General features: G+C 43.8%; 1 protein-coding gene across 5 annotated transcripts in view; it reads right to left on the bottom strand.

Annotated features, from left to right (window-relative positions):
- dmxl2 (Dmx-like 2) overlaps positions 1-18,559 on the bottom strand; it is a 39,262-nt gene that overhangs the window by 10,632 nt on the left and 10,071 nt on the right. For 3 of the 5 annotated variants that reach the window (XM_056371197.1, XM_056371214.1, XM_056371223.1), the window contains exons 9-38: positions 18,292-18,472; positions 17,685-17,903; positions 17,316-17,587; positions 15,500-15,769; positions 15,169-15,398; positions 14,213-14,418; positions 13,458-13,579; positions 12,836-12,925; positions 12,592-12,703; positions 12,367-12,486; positions 11,981-12,208; positions 11,398-11,684; positions 10,596-10,768; positions 9,841-10,492; positions 9,340-9,669; positions 9,141-9,260; positions 8,514-8,649; positions 7,406-7,516; positions 7,086-7,255; positions 6,121-6,218; positions 5,862-6,027; positions 5,141-5,405; positions 4,802-5,004; positions 4,221-4,610; positions 3,381-3,563; positions 2,959-3,255; positions 2,671-2,862; positions 2,503-2,579; positions 2,178-2,308; positions 1,488-1,733 (exon numbers count right to left, since the gene is read on the bottom strand). In XM_056371197.1, coding sequence (XP_056227172.1) covers positions 1,488-1,733; positions 2,178-2,308; positions 2,503-2,579; positions 2,671-2,862; positions 2,959-3,255; positions 3,381-3,563; positions 4,221-4,610; positions 4,802-5,004; positions 5,141-5,405; positions 5,862-6,027; positions 6,121-6,218; positions 7,086-7,255; positions 7,406-7,516; positions 8,514-8,649; positions 9,141-9,260; positions 9,340-9,669; positions 9,841-10,492; positions 10,596-10,768; positions 11,398-11,684; positions 11,981-12,208; positions 12,367-12,486; positions 12,592-12,703; positions 12,836-12,925; positions 13,458-13,579; positions 14,213-14,418; positions 15,169-15,398; positions 15,500-15,769; positions 17,316-17,587; positions 17,685-17,903; positions 18,292-18,472 — 6,277 coding nt within the window. Of the gene's footprint in view, positions 1-245; positions 1,180-1,487; positions 1,734-2,177; positions 2,309-2,502; positions 2,580-2,670; positions 2,863-2,958; positions 3,256-3,380; positions 3,564-4,220; positions 4,611-4,801; positions 5,005-5,140; positions 5,406-5,861; positions 6,028-6,120; positions 6,219-7,085; positions 7,256-7,405; positions 7,517-8,513; positions 8,650-9,140; positions 9,261-9,339; positions 9,670-9,840; positions 10,493-10,595; positions 10,769-11,397; positions 11,685-11,980; positions 12,209-12,366; positions 12,487-12,591; positions 12,704-12,835; positions 12,926-13,457; positions 13,580-14,212; positions 14,419-15,168; positions 15,399-15,499; positions 15,770-17,315; positions 17,588-17,684; positions 17,904-18,291; positions 18,473-18,559 lie in introns of those variants that run through there. The other 2 variants (XM_056371232.1, XM_056371206.1) reach the window with 2 other exon arrangements.

The following is an 18,559-nucleotide window of genomic DNA, read 5'->3' as shown; positions in this document are numbered from 1 at the left end:
TCGACATGTAACATTTGTGTGTGGATGTGTGTTCGTGACATGCATGTACAGTTTTTTCCGCAGCGCTCAAAAAGGGCAGATCTTAACATTTGGCAAAGTGACTCCTATCAACAGGCTGGCATTTGGGAGAACCCCCCCCCCACCCCACCCCCGAACCCCCTCTCCTCTCATCCAGCTCTTCAGAAGGCTCTCGGCTTTGCTGAGAGCTATCTCTGACTCTACAGTGATATAGAGTCTAAATGCCAGCCCATATCTTCCTCCCACACAAATACAATGTGAGCACAGATTACTTTGGCCTAATGAATATGGATGAACAGTGTCAACAGACTTAGGCTTACACAGCACAGCTACTCGGGAACTGGCTTAATTTCTACAAATCGAAAAATCTGACAGTCACACAAGAGCTACTGTCAGTCTATGATGTAGTTATTACCTCTACTACAAACTACTGACATACAATAACTCTGCTCCATTCAAATACCATGTAAACATTTAATGCTACAAACTGGACAACACAGGACTAGTTACTCAGCTCCAGCTCTGCAGAGGTATTCCATTAGAGTGATAACGTCTCGAGGTGTACCTGGTTTAGTCTCAGATTCAGATTTAGCCTGAGAGGGCTGCTCAGCCTTGGCGTCTGAACAATCCTGGCTAGGCCCAGCAGTTGCTTCAGTGGTACAGCAGAAATGACACAATGAGATGAGCATAGAGGACATTACAACATATACATGCAATGCAATACATGTACACGCGCACGCTCACGCACACTCACACAAACACAAACACACACAGCTGTTGGCTTGTCATAACACTGAACACAGATGACTATCTTCATAGCACTAGTGGGCTTTGTTGTTTGTAATGGGCATTCAGTAGTAGCTGCACAAAAGAGATAGGGGTAAGTCAAGCATTTGCAACAATGCAAACCTGTACAATTACCATGCACTGCAATCCTGCAAACCAGCACTGCAATCCACCAGCCCAGTTACTCACAGCTGGCCTTAGTTGCTGGTGCCACAGCGCCCGACTCCTCTCCCCTTGAAAGGGGATGAGGGGGTCGTTTGGGGCGCTGGGATTCAGTGGGGATGGGAGTGGGGTTTGGGGTGAGGCTGCTCTGCTCAGGTCTTCCTGTCTCGTCTTGAGACTCCTCTGGCCTGGCTGCCTCAAAATCAGCTGGCACTGGGACACAGGGCAGAGGGCACACTCACACAAGACACTACACACCAGCAGCATCTCAGGACAGGCCTAAGTTAATATCTGTGTAATTATGGAGATAGAGCCAGAGGGATGGAAGTTTTGCCCCAGATGCATCTGATCAGAGATAAGTCAGGATGTAGAAAGCCAACAAATGGAAGTAGAAGAAGACAACGGGAGGAGCATAATAAAGGGATAAAAGACAGATAACGAAGACCATGGAGTAAGACTTAAGACAGCAATGACATGATGGAAATAAACTTAAGTAATTAACTACAAAATAATAATTTTACCTGGCGGGGCCTCAGGTCTCTTTGGCTTAATAATGACTTTGGCTCCTCCTCCAAAGACAGCTGCCCACATGCGGTTGTTGAGGGGGTGTGCAGCCAGACGGAAGAGTTCATTGCTGCTGTGGGTGCCCAAGCCATGAATGAGCAGTGCGAGATAAACAGCCACGACCGCTTCACACAGCAGCACGTTGAGCCTCGGCTGGTCCTCCTCCCTGGCAGACGTCAACAGAGAAATCAGGGACGACACACCTGCAGAGAGAGGACACACACACACACACACACACACACAATAGATTAACCTGTAATTTACAAAAATAAGTTCCACAGACAAACAAAAACACTATTTCTGACAACATTTGCACAATGGCGTGATCAGTCTCTGTCTTTCCCTTTCCTTCCCAGAGGCCATGAAGCTCCTATTATAGAACACCATCTGCCTCTCTGCATAAACACAGACTGCCTGCTTTGCTCGGCTTTTCCTCGCTCTCCGCTTTTCATACTCTCTCTCAATTATGTCTTTGATGCTCGCACATACTTCTACACGTTCTGTGACGACTAACTTAGCTTCAATCTCCATAAAACCAATTGTGAGATAATAACGACAAAAACACAAAGATGCAGCATCTGATAGAAAAGTTGTCTATAAAAATGTATAGAGTGTAACTCAGTTTGATCCCAAACATGATTTGTTACCTGGCCACTGTGCAGGAGCGGAGTTGGGAGTTATATGTTCTTCAATGCTTTCTGTACGGAGTCGTTTCCTCTCACTGAGTAACAGGCCCTGGTACACCATCCCTGTAAACTGGTTGGCCTCTGTCTGGCTGCTGCAAAGCCAATGACACAAAGGTAAACCAAGGAGTTCCCCCCGCACAGAAAAATACATATTCAACATTTCTGGGAAACACGCTCATGAAGTCAGGGTGTGGTTAAGCCAAACTTAGCGTCAAACAAATTTTAAGGGGAATAAATTCTTGGAGGGACTGTTGAGCATGTGGCCCCTTCACTGAGGCACAGTTACCTGTAGCTGTGGCTGTCGCACAGTGCTTGATAGACGCAAGCAGACAGAGATGCTGCTAGTGTGTGTAGAGCATTCACCTGAGGGTGAAAAACACACACATTTTATTATTCATCATCAAAATGAACGACTTCAGAAGACTGTGAGAAATGCTGTAGACGATATACTGACCCGATCATCCGTGCTGTCAGGATGCGGCGGGGCCTCCATGAGGGTGATGGTGTGGAGGATGTCGTGAATGTGGTTGCTGAGGTGAAGAACGGGATTTGCTATAACGGTCTTGGTGGGGGCGATGCAAGCTGATAGCAGAGGGAGTGTAGTCGGCAGAGGCAGAGGAGACTGCAGCTGTTTCACTGTGGTCTCCTATAGGGTGAGACAGGAAGATATACATTTTGTTTTTGCTGAACAGAGAAAGTCGAGGCACATAACATATGTGTGCCTATGAGTGTGCCTGTGTACCTGCTGGCTCTCCTGCAGAAGGAACAGAAGCTCCATGCGTACAGAGGTGACTCCGCCTCCCTTGGCTCCATGAAGGCTGCAGTAGGACAGAAACACCCTCAGCAGGGCCTGGTTCTTCCTCAGCCACGCCTTGCGCCTCTCAGAGTGCTGCTGCTTGGCCTGAAGACGACGTCGCTCCATCTGGTGGCGCTCATACGCCCCGGCCTCCGTCTGCTCCAGGGCTTCCTCCGAGATGTCCACTGAAGCTGAACGCTCTCCCCAGCGCTCCACCTCTGAATCTTCCTCCTTCCCCTCCACCTTTGTGTTTACAATATTTATGGTGAATGGTGAACCAGGAGGAGGAAAACACTTTTGCTAATACCTTGTACTGCATAACTGAATATAAAGTTGTCAAGACTACATGAAATATAATCAAAGTGCACCTTGTAGTTGCAGATCGTATGCATGCCTGCTATTTCCTTCTCCAGCCAATTGTAGAGCTGAAAGCGGAGCTTCCCTCCATCCACCTCAAAGCCAGTGGCCAGTGTACGCAGCTCTGTCATCAGGATTTTCAGACAGGCACGGAACTTCAGCTGCTCTGCTATCACATCTACCTCTGACTCACCCTGAAATATATGAGAGTGCGTTAAAGGAAAGTGTTTAGGGATGTCCAAACTTACAATTCAAGTCCACCAGGGCTCTCTGGCACACTTTCTGAAAGCTTCCAAGGAGAGACGACATTCTGGTTCCAGACTTAAACAAAAAGCACCTATTTTTTTTTAACATAGTAAAGCTTTATCTTGCAAATTGCAAATGTGGATTCCATTAAAACCCTTTTAGAAAATCATTCTGAGATGGATTACAGGGTCAAGACATTAACACTGGTCTTATCTACGGTTGGGGTTTTACAGAAAATCTCATTTCATGACACATTTGAAACCCTCCTGACCCAGTGTCATGTCAGTTCAGCTACTTTTGCATGAGATGTTAAATCCAAATGAGTTTCATTTGGATACTCTTCTGGTTGTGAAACACCCCTATACCCCAGGTAACTCACAACAGGAACTGTCCTAGTCCAGGATTTGTCCTCATGACATCAGAATGTCATTTAATGTTATACATTAAAAGTGAACTTTGCAATAGTTAAGCAATAACTTGTAGATTTTTTCTATTTTAGAGATATTTAAATGGAGACATTTCAATGTTTTATGTATAATCATCCTATCCTATAATCATTCCAGTATTTGCAATTGTTGTAAATATGTTAGATATATTATTCCCACCTGTGAGTCCGCTCTCTGCAGTTTGGCCCCACCAGTCCCTCCCCCGTCTGCTTTGGTCTCGGGCTCTGGTTTCTTCATAGTTAGACCATCATCATCATCATCCTCATCCTCATCCTCCTCCTTGTCATCTTCCCAGTCCAGCTTCAGCTCATCGTCCTCCACCTTGACCAAAGGCTGGCTCCAGTCTAACCCACCAACACTATCATTTCCTCCCCAGGCAGGGGCTGCTGGGGTGCCCCAGTCCACACTTCCCTGGGTGCCATTTTCCAGGGGTTGGGTGGAGTTTAAGTTGGCCTTGGATGAAGCTTTGCTGAGAGGGGAGGAGCCGGATTTCTTGGTAACTTTGGGAATCTTGGATAGCACCTCCAGAGCCAGAACTGGGCAGCCCACCTGCAGAAGATTTAGATTTGATTCAAACCATGTCCAAACATGTGCTACAGTATGTAACCTTTGCAAGTTTGATTTTGCAATTAACATTTTATCAGACAAAACAACTGTAATAAAAGAGGCAGATGAAAAGGTCCCAACTTTTATCAGAAGAATTGGATGGGAGTGAGCGGCCATATTACTGATGAGCCCACCTTGAAGTGTGCATTGGCAGTAGTGAAGAACAGTTTGCGCTCTATAAGGTTGATCTCATCTGCGCTGCTCTTCTCAGCAGTGAGGCCCACAGTTGTTGCCGTGCCCTCTGGGTTCGCAAAGTGGCGACGGATGATCAAAGGGTGTGTCCTCAGGTAGTTATAGAAACTAAACACCACAGGGTTGCAAGATTTCACCATCACATCTAACACAGAGGGATAAAGAAAAGGGAGAGGAAAAAGAAGCCTTTAAGCATAGCATACGATACAACAGGTTTAAGTGGATCTTGTCCCAGTCTTGTGATCGTGTAACACTGACTGAAATGTCTGCAACCAACTGACCGGGGTTATCGTCATCCTCTTTGGGGATTCGTTCCAACAATGTGTCCAGGGCTCGGGTGTAATCCTTCAGGATCCAGTAGGCTATGCTGCGGAGGAATGGGTCGGGGTGCAGCCTGGAGCAGTGGTAACCGCTTCCGTCCCTGTTACAGCCCAGCACCTTCTCGTAAAGTAGGCCTTGGCAAGTGGATGAATTCTCAAAGTCAGCCTCATACAACCTTGCTACTATCATGGCTAACTGGAGATCCTCCATCTTTTCCAGCAACACCTACACAACACAAGACAACAGAGGAGAGGTGAGACTGCGTTCAAACTGCAGTTTAAACAAGAAATTTAAGTAAGCATGCATTAAAGCACAAAAATTTTACACCTTTTAAGATGGTCATTTTCAATGCTACCAATGCACAGAGCTGAAGCATACAGGGCTCATACTTCTATCTGTATATTTTGACTGTGTGCATGGAAAACCCAGGCTAAGGAAAACTATGTGGGTTTTTATGCATCTTATCAGTGTCATTTAGACTTCCATCATGTGATTTAAAGGCTGCAGAATTGTGTACTCTCTCACCAAGAAATATCTGCATTATTAGTGATGTAGTGATTTAACTCTCATGCAGACACACCGTCACATTGTATTTCAGCTAGAGCAAGCTGAACAGTAACCCGTTATGTCTATGAATCTTGTGTGTTGTTTAGTGTAAAAGTGTATGTGTGCTGTTCACACCTCTATGGCGTCTTTGAGTGATCCAGCCAGCAGGAAGAAAGCAGCGGACTGTTCAAAGCGCTGTTTTCCCAGCAGTGAGAAAGCATTTTTCAGAGCTGCTTTTCGCCAGCGGTCTTCACTGAAGTTGTTCTTGAAGAACTGCGTCATCTTTTCATCGTGCTGAGACCTGAGAGAAGAAAATCACTCAGCTCAGAGTCTTCGTTGAAATTAGACTATTACTCAATTCAGAATAATTATGTGTCAAGACACAGTGTCCTACCTGAAGAGCCCCCACAGAACAGCTTTCTTCTTCATAGCCAAGTAGAACAGAGCAGCATCTAAAGGGTCGTTGTGTCTCTGGAACGCAGCTTTACCTAACTGATTGCACACAAACATTACAGTAACTAAATCAGTAAATCTCAGTTTCACTAATTGGCTGGAATGATGTTAAGTGTGCATCAAAGACAATATATGATGCAGCATGTCAAAACGCTAACTGCAATTTGTCACATGCCGGTACAAATGTTCCCCTCATTTAGCTATTGCTAAAGACCTATGTGCATTAACTATTGTTTTGTTTTTTTGCACTTTGCTCTTCCGATTAAACACAGCTACTAAACAACCATTACAAATGTATATTTCATTGTAGGAAATGAATTTCAGCTGCTTAGTATAGAGAAGCACGAACGTCTGCAGATTTTAGTCAGTACAGGCTGAACAACAGGGGGTGCACACATGACAGGAACACTTGATCTGAACGCTCTATTTTTAAATATTTTGATGTCTTTGTTTTATTGGGACGTGCTGGTTTAAATGTGTTTTTGGAATCTGGTAAAACATCACAACGAAGTACAATAAATTACTCTATCATAGCTGGAGCCACCATGTGTCTGACACAAGAAGTATTCTAAGCTTTACAAAGCCAGTATTAATCGCAGGGCTGTTGGAAAGGATTGCATTCTATTGTAATTTATATCTGCTTTTGTTGATCAACCTACCTACAGTGCAGAACTTCCTGCAAATTGTTTATTGACAATATATGATATTTAAATATCACAGTTAGCTATGTTTTCCTTATTTCCTTTTCTAGTTAAGTCCCGACATTTACATCACTGTCCTCATGTTATAAACTGTCAATCCACAAAATACAGGAAAGGAAATTACACTGTACTTGCATCACCAGGCGCTATTTTTTATTCATTATTCTTCTGAATCTTCCAGTAATAACTGAATTTTTCCTGGTACCTTTTCCACCATTTTCCGCAGGGTGTTGATGTTGCGTATCCACCAACCGACTCCAACGGCTCTGAGCTCAGACCACTGTGGGTCGCCTCTCTGCATGGCTGGTATCATGTTCAGCAGCTCCTCTTCGGCTTCTGAGTGGAAGGCCCATGCAAAGTGGCATGTTGATAGGCCTGGTGCAGCAACAGAAAGAGGCAGAGATAATATGCACCAGAAATCAATAGTTCATAGCCAAACATCTGACAATGTGGTGGTACTATCGTCATAAAAACAATATTTTATATATGTGTCACAACAGCAGTATAACGAGCAGTGTGTTTTACCCTGGTGCAGCAGCTGCATGCGGTAAAGGGGGGGCAGAGAGGTGAGCAGGCAGGTATGAAGACGCATGGCCAGCAGGTACCTCAGCCCACACTCATCGAGAGCTTCACCGCCTATAAAAACACAACACCAGGGAACCGTCAGCTTTGTCACCATGATGCCGAAGACTACTCTGTTAAATGGCAGCCAGAAAGCACACCACTCTAAAACTCCAGTATCACTTGAGTTCACTGAATCCTGTCAGAGACTGTGTCTCTCGTCCCTGAACCTTCTTACCCTCTGTGTGCTTACTTAGCCCTGGAACAACCTGCTTATGTCTTCCTCTCAAAAGACTAAATAAATAGGATGGAAAATTGGAGAAAAAGACAAAGATAATGGAAAAAGTGTTGCGTCTGTTTATATACAGTTAAAGAGGAACAGCATATGCACTATTGTTTATGTTAATAAAGATTTTATGGCTGGAGATTAACTATATCCAGGAACACACAATCACGAAAAATTATGCTTACTTTTAATGTCTATAACCTTTTGTCAACTTTAATACAATATTATCTCTTACCAAGGGTAAAAGTTAATGGCAGACATTAAGGCGGGTCAACACGCCAAGTTACAATACAAGCCAATTCTTCAGGTATGGTTGTATCTGGTATCTTATTGTACAACAGCTTGGATTGCCACAGGTTACTGTCACATTGATGTGAGCATAAAAATCAACACTTTGAAATGGCAAAATAGCTAAAGCTAAAGCTAAAATAAACCAGTTCTATGGACAGCCAACCATGATATATTGTTAGGTCATCAGATAAAAACGTGAGAGATATACTGCTAGTTGGAAAGGTGTATAATACAAGGAGAATCACGCTTCAGATGTTACCTAAAGATATGTGGATTATTAAACTTTATTTAATAAAGTGAGTTTATCCTTGTTTGAAATAATATGATTAATATTTTAATGTGGTGACTCCTCCTCAAGGAATACAGACAAAACAGTCTCTAACCTCATTAAACCTTGATGCAATATCTTATGTTTACTCTATGTTATATGATCTACTGTGCATGACACAAGTATGATTGTAACCCATACACACGGACATATATAAATATACTGACCTGTGTACTGTTGATCAGTGGAGCTGGTGACCTCAGCACTTGTGGTTGCAACAGTATCAGCCAAGGCCACCAAGAACATTTGCTCTAGCCTGGTCAGCCCTGGCAGGCTGGAGTGCATCAGGTGACTGGACAATACCTGAGCACACGGAGGAAGAATGTGAGTAAAGGTGTGCAACAAGACACTCTGAGCAGCAGACTGAAAGGTATGCAATGATGACATACTGATGGATTTTTACAATGTGAGCCATTGCCGTACATTTTTTTTTACAGTTAATTTTTGTTACCATGCCTTAATATTATCCTATTATTAATTTGACTTTGCAAACACTGTACAGTAATAAACACATCCTCATTGAGAGAATATTTCTCTGATATAATTGGATTATTATGTGCAGATTAGCCTGTTATTATTATCAAGTCTCCTCCTCATTACTACCCTTCCGAGGAATTTACCACCACCAAAATATTGCCATTGTTGTCAACTGGATGTTACATGATTAGAATTATACTGTTTTAGCCATGATATCACAGCACCATTGACGTGTCATTGCCACATTATCAACACTTTTGTTTGTTTTTTTTAGTTTTTTTTTTTTTTTTATGGGAAATTGGAGTATGAAGCAACACCTGAGCATGCTCTGGTCCAAAGTAGGTAGGTCCATATTGAGAGAGGTTGATAACTCGAGACTTCTTCTCTGGTTTGTCGGTGGCAAAATTCACGAAGTCATCTGTGGTGACCGTTGGCACCTGTTCACACACAGAGGAAATGAGTTAAAGTTTAATAGTGGACTACACCTTCAACAACTAACTCCCTTTAACTACCTACCTGGAAAAGGTCAGCATACTGGTCCTCTGTGGACTTCTGGGTTCCTTCACTGTCGGCCACCTTAGCTCCCTTGGCAGCCTCTTCTGCTCCCTTGTACGAGGTGTCTAGGTCAGCTAACATGAGCGCATAAAGGGGCAATGGAGGGATGGAGTTGATCTCTGTGTAGTCCCTGCCGCCGTCACGGCCAGCCACAATGGTGTCTTTTGCTGTGCTGCCAGTCACACTGATGGTTCGGGACAGATGTCTCCTGGCTCCGCCCTCACCTGCCTCCACATCCCTCACCACAGCAACTTCCCCGGCAATGCACTTCACCAGGTGAGCGAGGATGGCCTGATATAGAGAAGAGCAATAGGTTACACAGTGTATACAACGATATAGATTAGATGAGCTACATCCCGACACATGATCTATTAGACAGTGTCTGTGTACATCTGACTTTTTGGGTGGGCCTTGTTGCACTCCAGCACACCACAGATTTTAATCATTTAATTTAAGACCCACCTTGGCACGGCGAACCTTGCCCAGGTCCATGAGTTCCAGCAGCTGGGTCGGATGGTACTGGGGTAGAGTTGGGGACAGTGAGTGAGCTGCCTCAAACAGTCCTCCTTCCTGAAGTCCTGCTGGGGCACGAAGTGCCTCATCCACGGCAGTACTCCCTTCAAAGACACTCTTAGACCTGGCTCTCCCTTCAAAGACTGAGGAGGAACCTGCGGTTTGACCTCCAGCGATGTCTGCGGATGAGAGGTTGCCCTCCTCTCCCTCACCAAGCTTCTTGTCCTGATGCCACTGGGCATACACGTGCATTTCACAGTCCATGCCCACCACCAGGATGCCGTCCCTCACCCAGGACAAGGAGACTGGCAGAGACGGTGTGCCGTCCACGGAGGACAGGAGGTCCACGGACCGAAGCAGAATCCAGCGTGAGCGGATGCCCTGTTTGATACTGCCCCCTAGAGGAAGGGTGATGACAGCCACTCCCTCTTTGCTGCTAGTCTGCTCATTGACCATGCCAGAGATGCGGCCGTACATGAGAATGTTGGATCCAACCCCCACAGTGAGGATGTGAGATCCATCCTCCTTTGACAGCCAGTCCAGATGCACATAGTGCTTAATGTTGGGGGAGCTGTGGTCTCTGCTCATGTACAGGTCAGACCTGGCAGGGAAAACATTATTATTAACTTATGAAACACACATAGCAGTAAACATACAGTGGCACAGAGAAAATCATGCAACCACATAAGCAGTGCCCTCCTGACCTGCTGTAGACAAAGAGGTTGGAGTCCACACTGACTCTTGGATCCAGGGTTGATGAGGGTCTGGTGAAGTCGTCCAGGTGGAGAGTTTGCTCTAAAACCCACTCGGAGCCACCGGTGGACTCACACTCATAGATGGACACATGCATAGAGAAGTTCTCTCCAGAACCCTGCAGCTGAGGACAAGAGGTGCGTTTACTTAAATAGTCTAATTTCTTAGAATATGTCAAATCTATAGATACTGTGGACACAGGGAAGCAGTCAGCCAGGCGTGTGGGCTCATAAAAATACCTCATCAGTCCCCACACAGACCTTTCCCCTGCATCTTCACACCTTCACATCCGAAGGCACACTGAAAACCCAGACTCATAAGCCAGACAGCTCTGCGTAAACCGCAGCTCATCCAGCGCCACAGAATTCAAATATAGAATAGCTTTGTGAAATGGAGTTAGATCCTCAGATAGTCAGGTTTTATCACCTTTTCACTGATGGCTAATGACTGTGAGCACTGATTCCAACCACACTGCAATATATTATGTGAATAATGCATATGTTTATCTAATCTTCTTCTTCCCTCACCTCTCTCCGCTTTACATAAATATGTATTTGTATGCCAATATATGGAATTGTTATCTATTTTGCAGGGTCAAGGCTCTACAGCTAAATGGTATTAATTCACTGCATTTACATTTTTATTGCAATTTTCCACCTCAAGGTGATTGGCACACTTAAATTAATTTCCACTTTGCTATAGATGTTGAATACAATAAAAAAAAAAAACGCAGTTTCAAAACCAATTTCCTACCTGTCCTTGTCGTGGCTGTTTAAAGGCCACCGCCAGCCTGCCAATGTAGGAGCAGGACACAGCTACAGGCCGTCCCGACACATTCACAGCACTGTTGTTGTCTTCCTCCTCGTTCATCAGAGCCCAAGGCTCCCAGCGGTACGCCCGGTTGTCATGCTCATCCTCACTATACCCTTCATCACCCTCCACAGCACAGCGCCAGAACCGCACGCGAGAGTCAGAGCAGGTAGTAACAATCAGATACGGAGCCAGGCACACAGGGTAGATAGAGGAGGAACTTAGATGACCTAGCAGAAAGAGGAGGCAGTACAAAAACATGTAAACATGTTCTACAGTTTCTTGCATTAACCTGATTTCTTGGTTTCTTGCTCACTACATAACGTGAAAAATAGATTATTTCTTGGAATCTGCCAGAGGCACTTTTCAGATTTCATGTTTCATTGTTAAACCAACTGCCCACAACCTAAAATAAATGTATATCTTTTGGGAGTATGGAAAAAAAGGGGTTTTACACATTCATTTTAATTTAGCAGCTTCAAGTTGTGGTGAGTCATATGTGTGATAACTGTGTGTCCATCCCAACCTGCAGAGGGGGTGGCCCGCGTCACCTCCACCCCGTGGGGCAGGTCAAGCCGCTTGCTGTACACCAGTTTGGAGCTGAGGATGAGTTTGCTGGCTGATTGCAAGTTGGCGGTAGAGGCTGACCGGGGCAGGGGTCTGATAGGAGAGGTCTCAGGAGATGAGTCGGCATTCACAACTTGATTGGGAACCATTAGCTGGCTCTGGAAGCTATAATCTGGGCTCGGCTCATCTGGACACAGGGACACAGGATTATTATAGCTGGCCTACACCTCAGTAGAAGCAGCTGGGTGTAGATAAAAAGGTTGACTTCATATTTAAAGCTTAAGAATATTCAGAACCCTTATAATTATGGCAGTAACCGCTCAGCTATGTGTCCCCTTTACTTACCAACACAGGCCTGCACAGACTTGAGGTGCAGGTGCCACATCTGTAGGACTGAGTTCCTATTGAGATCCTTTTCTATGACCACCAGGAAGAACTTCTCAGAGAATGGGGCAGGTTGATAATCTGGACATGGTAAAATTACATTATTATCGTCTAATAACAATCAGGTTTGAAAAAGTATTAGGAAACAAACATAGAGAGTTTAATTTTTTTTTTTCTTTTCTATACCTTCACCAGATGGAAAGACCGGTGTGTATGCTTCTGGTGGTTCTTTCTGGGGCTTGTAACCTAGAATGAAGTCCTCTTGGAAGACATGCAGCAGCTGGGTGTTGGCGCCACACTGGATGCACATGGACAGAGCATCAAACAGGTTATTATGTCTGTTGATCAGATGGTTTCACAATTTCAAGCTGAATTGGGTGTAAAAAAAAAAAAAAAAAAAAAAAAAAAAAAACACAGAGCAGCTCCTCACTTGATTTGTGATGACGTCCAACTCTATGATACATCCGGGTCTGGCGGTGGACTGCTGGCTGACAATGTTGAACACTTCACCCACCAGTTTCTAAAGAGAGAAATGTATGAAAAATGGTGACCTATCCATTTAGTGTTTGAATGTAATGTATTTGAAACAACTAGTGTGGTGAAAAAATATTGCATATTATGATTTGAAGAGTAGGGTGACGTAGAGTGGCGGTTATGCTGAAGCAAGAGAGGAAAAAATGTGATGTAGACAGTGTATTGTCTTGTGTTTTGCTAACATTAATGAATAAAAGCTGCATCAAAAGGAAATTATCAAAAAAGCTGGCCTATATCAAAATGTTATATCTGTGAGTAATGTGGCTAAATCAGATCTGTGATGTTTCATGGTTGATGTACAATCATTGGACCATGCAGCGTCCCATGACCCTTTTTAGACTCTACTCCTGGTCCTGTGTGAATATAGTTTGAAGGCTCACAGTATGAAACATAAAGACCCAGATACATAAAATTCACTGAACAGAGACTCTAAACAGAGACTATCACATCCCAACGAGCAATAATACATTTTTTTGAAATTTTTTTGTGTGCAGTGAGACGAGTGTGTGTCCACTCACAGATGTTTCAGGATCTGACAGCTCGTCCAGTAGTTTTCTGGCATCCACCACAGCTTGATAGAGACGCAGGTTTTTACCATCTGATGCCACGAAGCAGGCACTGGCACTGTTACAGTAAGTTCCTGAGGGACACGACACAAAGTTCGTAGGAAAGTCGTGTATTACTATTGAGTCTATAATGCAGATTAATCCAATCAATGCAGATAAAAAAACTTTTTATACAAAGTTGAATAATCATAAACTGAACCATGTTCCTAAAAGACATATTACAATTCAAAAAGAATTACTTCAATAATTAAATTCTTCTTTTTTTCAGGCAACAGAGAATCAGGATCGACAGAAACCAGATCCAGGTTGGATCTTGACTGGAATATATTGTTGCTTTCAAGGCAGTGTCATGAAAATATGTTTAGATTTTTGTAGGCAATAATGAGGCATGAAATAAGTCACTTTTTAGAGAAAATCTGACATGCAAAACTGCCTACACTTGACTACTGCACAGTATTGAGTTATGCACTTTAGAAGCCTGAATACAATTATTTACTTTGCACATATTTTGCAAAGTTTTGTCTTTTGACAAACAGTGAGCCAAACGTCATATTTCTCTAAGAGCAAAAGCAGAAGCTCAGATGATTCAGCAAAAGTGGAAGTTCTATTTTTTAATCTGCGTTATTGATAATTAGTCACTCATCACAAGACTGTTTCTGCACTGTCACTTATCATTGCATCAATATTAAAATTTATGGTGTATTTACCAAGCACAGAGCTGGGTATTAGCGTTGGTAGCCAAGCAACATTGCTGAAAGCAGAGGTGTGCAGGGAGTTGATACGGGCCAGTTCAGAGACGCCTCCAGTGCAGGACAGCGGTCCAATGTGATCCACCCTCCACAATATCAGCTCACTGTAGATGGCGTTGGGGTCATGGAAGGTCCTTGTAGCTGCATTACGAAGCTGCTTCCTGCTAATGCAAAAGTAACACATGGTCAGAACTCATCTGTGGCATTTCAACCATGTGCTCTTTGCCTCTCCTTTCTTTCCCTCGTTTCTTTCTTACACTGCATTAAACACATACAGATACAAAGTAGGAGACAGTCTCTGGCCTCTTGTGAAGCTGTAGCTGTGTGTGTGTGTGTTTAATTGGAGCATGTAATTTACAGACTCTTCACCAACTGGACGGTTGCTTCTAACATAGCTGATGTTTAACACACAAGGATGTAGTTTATTTCTTTTTGTAAAGTTTGCTTCCCCCAAGTACAGATTAGCTTTATTGCTCTCTCTTTTTTTAATTTTTTTTTTTAACATTATTGAAACAGTTTTAATACAACAAAGGGGGAACCCAAGCTGGCAAGACTGATTAGTACTGCAGTCCTGTATCTGTGCTGGAAGCAAGTAGTTAACAAATATGAGTTTCTGTTCCTGTGGGCACTAAAATGAGCATGAATGCCTGTTGCCTGGTTGTCGTTCGCATTGTGTCAGATGACATTTGCATGAAGTTGAGCTTTTATCAACTTCCCACTGTAGCACCAACAGAGACAAAGGTGCTGAATTTGAGAAGAGTTGAACTTTATGCAACTTTAGTTGGTGCCAGGCTGCACCGACATTAACAAAGAATAGTTCTCCCAGCTTAAGAGCCTGTATGTGTGAACAGAGTGTGAACAGCCTGTTAGTCACTGCCTCCCTTCTCTTTCTCTGCCTTCCCTCTGTTCTATACCTGGGAAGTCCCTTTGGTAGAGGAAAGGTAGGAGGCTGATCTCCTTCCAGGCTCCCAGGGGCAGAGGGAGGGGTGAGCAGGGCGTTATGGTGAGAGGAGGTCAGCAGTAGTGGCAGCACTGTGTGGCAGGCTTGGTCATTCAGATGGAAACGGTGGCCACAGTACCGGAACTTGTGAGATACGGTCAGTACGTTGGAGAAGGCAGAGCGCTCAGCAAATGTCACTGCCCACTGCAGACAGAGGGAACCAACAAAAGTTTAGGAAGGCTGAATACTGGCAGAAAAAATGGTGCATCCCAAGCTCTCTCACTTTGTTTCTAACAATCTTTTACCTGGTTGAGAGATCCATCAACATGCTTGGACACCATCATGACAGCAGGACTGATACCAGGGCGAGGGTTGGGAGAGGGGGCCAGGGTGGGTGAACCCAGGCCAACCGAGGCCGAAGCAGAGTGGGAGACACGTTGGACCATCCTCCCTTGCTCCCCTGCCCCGGCGCTCTCTCCGTCAGTCAAAGTGCAGGCGTACATCAGGATATTTTTACTCAGTGAGTTGGCATCACCTGTAGGAAATGCCACTGGAATACGGGAAGAGAAGGAGACCTGGTGGGACAGTTGGAGGGAAATAAAAACCATTAGAGGCATAGGGACACCTCTTCTATGTTCCTCTCAACAGCATTACAAAGCTTTTATTAAGATCATTAACACAGATACTGTAGCTGTGTGTCCATATACAGTACTTTATCATTGCAGTCCATGCAAATTAAAATGCTGTGCCAACTTATATGTCCTGAACCAACACGAGAATACAGTGAAAGAAAAGGTAAGTGAATCCTTTGGAATTATTTCCATTCATGTATATATTTGTACTAAAGTAATAAATATATTATATTATTATTATATATATACTGTATATATGTATATATTTTTAAAAAAAATCAGATCTTTGTCCAAGTATGAACAAACACAATTGATTTTAACACACAAATCACAAACGAACCTTAACCCAGAAGAGATGCTGTGGAATGACCTCAGAGAGCCGTTCATACCACAAATCTTACCAATATGGCTGATCTGAAACAATTGTGTGGGAAAAGTGGTCCACAATTCCTCCTGAACACTGTGCACGTCTGATTAGCAGCTACTTGAAGAGCTTGTTTGTAGTTATTGGTGCCAAAGGAGGTTCAACCAGTTATTAAATCTCAGGGACCATTAACTTTTTCCACCAGCACTGTGAATGTTTAATGGGCGTGTTCAGCAATGTGTGATATTAGCTTAAGCACATTGCGATTGTCTATACTTGTGACTTAGATGAAGATCAGACCACATTTTATGACCTCGTAATGCAGAAAACCAGGTAATCTCTAAGGGTTCACAAAATTTCTCTTGCCATTGTATTTAAAAGGACTGATATCAGCTAAAATAAAGTGATTTTTAGAGATAGGCTCTACAGTGTGGAAAATCATTAGAGCACAGCAGTGAGTGACTCTTGAGATTAGACTGAGGCTGGTAAAATATACAGATTCTCTAAACTGTGTTGCAGATGAATCTGTTATCTTACCTCCTTTTTTTTTTCATTGGTGAGGACCACAACACATACACAACATTCAGGTAGTAGCTTCTCATTTTAAGCCAGTGCTAACCGTCGCTTTCACTGGTTATAATGATAGACACTGCAGACGGCAGGTCATTGCACATGTCGCTAATTAACGGTAATACTGTGAGCAACTTCATTACAGAGCAACATTAAATAGGTCTTATTGTCTGGTTGAAGTGCTCTTTGCAGCCGGTGGCTGTACTCAGCCAAAGACCATTTGTGAGTGAAGAAGCCTCACTCTGTAACACCACTTATAATGTGAGTGGACTGAGTGTTTCTGAAGTTCCAACAGCTGTCTACTTTCCTAGTTGATTGCGTCACACAAATTCCAGGAGTCTCAGTCTCCCAGTTAAACTTTTATATCAGTCTTACATAAGGCTGGAGGAGTGCTGAGTCACCTTACATTTCAGACGGGGTTGAACAGCTACACTCTCTGTGTATGAGTGAGGAATTCACTATTGAATTTAAAGCAGAATAGTTGCTAATTAGGAAAAAATTTTGTGGAAATCACAAGCAGGATGCTTTTTTCACGTTTTTAATTTTCATGCTCACCTGAACCTGTCTGAAGATGCCCTGATTGAATTCGTCCAAATACTTCACATGCCAAACCAGGAAAGATCCATCGGTTGGGTGGATGGTGAATAGCATGTCTGGGCTCTTGTTCCACTCTGTGATCAGAGTCTCCATCTTCCTCTCCAGCAGCATGGAGGGCAAAGGCATACTGGAGCTGGATCCTGGGGAGGATGCCTTGGTGCTTCCCTGCTCCCCTGGCTCACCCTCTTCACCGTGCTCGGAGGAGGCTTTGTCAGACATGTCGTCCAGGTCTAAAGAGCCAGAAAACAACGTGTTTTTAACAACATGATGTTGCTTTTAAGCTAATGTGTTTTAAGGAATGAGTGTTGGCCTGGTTGTGGGTCATACCAAAGTCAAACTTCATAGGGGATCCCTCGGGATCCAGGGGGTCCTCAGCGGTCTGGTCTAGTTGCTGTTCAGAGAACTTACGGAGCTGCAGCATAAAGAGGTCCATGGAAGAAGTGAAGCTAAGGTCCTTATTGTTGAGCCAGTGAACCACAAAGCCTCCGCCACCGGTGCCATCGTCTGGGTTGAACACTGCTGAGTCAGCCAGCACTGATGGGATATCTGACAGGAACAGGGAGGTGAACATGGATAAAAAGAGTGAGAAAAAGGTTAATAAAATGTTACTCAAGGTTAGACTAGGTCCACAGCTATTCGCAAGTCGCTCACTGATGTGATGTATTTTTTTCCAGTCACAGAAGCCAATTCAGCCACAAATTCTGTTTTGTACAGCTGATGTTTTGCAATGAAGTCATTTCATTAATTAATTAAAATTTATATAAAAATATTGCACTGTAAGATATTCTAAAACAATGATAAGCCATAATAATGTGGATCTCGAAATGATCAACATACAGGATTTTTGCAAGTCATTAGAAACATGGACAACATAGAAAACCCATATATGGCCAATAGTGCGACTATGTATGGATCTATGATGAACACACCCTACCTGTGTTGGGGTTAATACTGGCTGAGATATGGAAGTGACACAGGGCATTGGCGTGATGAGCGATGTGGCGGTGAGTGTGTGCGTCCTGTGTGCTAAGCTGAGAGGGCAGCAGCTCACTGTGCGCCACCAGAGCGGAGGACCGCCGCCGGCCCCGGCGCAGATGCTTCAGGTGGTGGATTGACTGATCAAGTAAAGCACAGGAATAAAACACAGAACAGGTTTTGTTATTCCTTATCAGAAATAGTTATCTTTTAAGATGATGACGTGA

Source organism: Seriola aureovittata, chromosome 1 (assembly GCF_021018895.1).
Source record: "Seriola aureovittata isolate HTS-2021-v1 ecotype China chromosome 1, ASM2101889v1, whole genome shotgun sequence".
In the NCBI taxonomy this organism is placed as follows: Eukaryota; Metazoa; Chordata; class Actinopteri; order Carangiformes; family Carangidae; genus Seriola; species Seriola aureovittata.
Note: the sequence above shows the minus strand (reverse complement) of the source record. Positions and strands in the feature narration are given on the sequence as shown.